The 1,658-nt window shown below is 34.8% G+C and overlaps 1 protein-coding gene across 1 annotated transcript in view; it reads right to left on the reverse strand.

Annotated features, from left to right (window-relative positions):
* The window catches only part of ANO10 (anoctamin 10), a 199,701-nt gene extending 198,043 nt beyond the window's left edge, over window positions 1-1,658 (reverse strand). Inside the window, exon 1 of the mRNA XM_012808038.2 lies at window positions 1,510-1,658. Coding sequence (XP_012663492.1) covers window positions 1,510-1,648 — 139 coding nt within the window. The 5' untranslated portion in view covers window positions 1,649-1,658. The remainder of the gene's footprint in view (window positions 1-1,509) is intronic.

Genomic DNA, 1,658 nt, shown 5'->3' on the forward strand with positions numbered 1-1,658 from the left:
TGAAAACCACACATCTGGCCTTCTCCAGAAAACAAGCCTCAAGTGTTCCACAGAAGTGGTAGAGTACAGAAGGAATGCAGGGACTTAACTATTTATTAAGTACTTCTGCCAATCCTCTTTTTTCTCAGTACTATTCTTATCTCCACCTTTACCGGCCCCTGGTGTCACTAATTTTTGAGTCTTTGGGGGTATTTTGCCATATAAACCAAACTGGATCTCAATTTTCTCCCCTGCCAGCCTAAGTTTTAGCTTTCTCAAATTTGAGAGGTCAATTTCTATTCATCCATCTGTCTTTTAGCTTCTAAAATTTTGTTGCTATTGTATCTTCTTTCTTTTGGTCGATGTGGACGTGGGTCATTTATATTAATTTTTTTAAGTGCTTTTATTTTTATCATCATTTTAATAGCTATTTAGAAGAGAATAAAAGTAAACATGGCTGTTAGATTCACTATCTTTACCTGGAAGACCCAAAATACTTTTTTTGGAGAGTTTTTTTAATTGTGGCCCAAACAGTGCAGAAAGACACCTATCCCCACCCCCTGTCCTTGTGAAGACACACAATCAGCAGAAAGGAAGATTGGGAATACACTGGGAATCTTTCATGCTAAGACATTACTTATATTCTTAAATCACAGAAATTTTAAGGAAGGGAACTCAGGTTCAATGAAACACTCAAAATTTTAGCTAGCAAATATTCTTGTTAAGTTTCTTGCTAGTTTAATTATTTGGAAACATTTTCAAGTTCCACTTTGATTCAAAATTCTATTTTTAAGAAATCACTTCAGTTTACAATCACAATTTTTAAAAAAAGGAGTCTAAGTTTAGTCCAGTGTTTAAGACTTAGTGGAGTTTGAAATGTTATTCTATGCAATTTATGAAATGTTTTCTTACGTAAATCATCCTCTGCCTTCTCCCCTAGAGAGAATCACTGTCACCCTTCAAGAGAAGGCTAAATTTTGGTGTCTTAAGTCATCCCCCGTCACTCCAAAAAACACTGCCATAGTCATGCTAGCCTTCCCTTTACTTTTACAGCAAATATACATATGATTCATTCTTAAGTGCCATGCACGGCTTTGTGGCAGCTCTACCACTATCAGAATTTCTAAGAACTGGCATTTAGTCTCCCTACCCTGATGGTAACATTCTTACAAGCAGAGACCTTAGACTTTATTTAATTCTCTGTTAGCACCATCACTGACACACAAAGAACACTCAATAAATACTTGCCCAGTTACTTGAAAAATATTTCTTAAGCACCTATCACACACCAAGCAGTGTGCTAGGCATAGCTTTTAGAGCTGTGAAGAAAAGCACTCATGTTCCTTATACTTTAATGGGGATTTAAAATTTAATATTAATTTAAAGCCACTTAAAGTCTAGGTAGATAATAAAGGACAAAAAATGAACATCAGTAAATAATACATATTTATAAGAATTGTAAAACACATTTATAAATACATTTTTAGTTACTGAGCATGACCACATCTGAGGAGTAACTATTTTACTCACCTCCATCTTTTTTTTTAGCAATAATTCTATTTTTCAGCCATTCTTTGGTTTCTTCTTTGACATCCTGAGCAAGTTCTATGACCACCAAAGGTGTGAAAGAAGTCTCATAAGTATCCAAAGCTGATAAGGTCACTTTCATCTTCAACAAA

Source organism: Otolemur garnettii, unplaced genomic scaffold, assembly GCF_000181295.1.
Source record: "Otolemur garnettii isolate 467f Iridium unplaced genomic scaffold, OtoGar3 scaffold00082, whole genome shotgun sequence".
In the NCBI taxonomy this organism is placed as follows: Eukaryota; Metazoa; Chordata; class Mammalia; order Primates; family Galagidae; genus Otolemur; species Otolemur garnettii.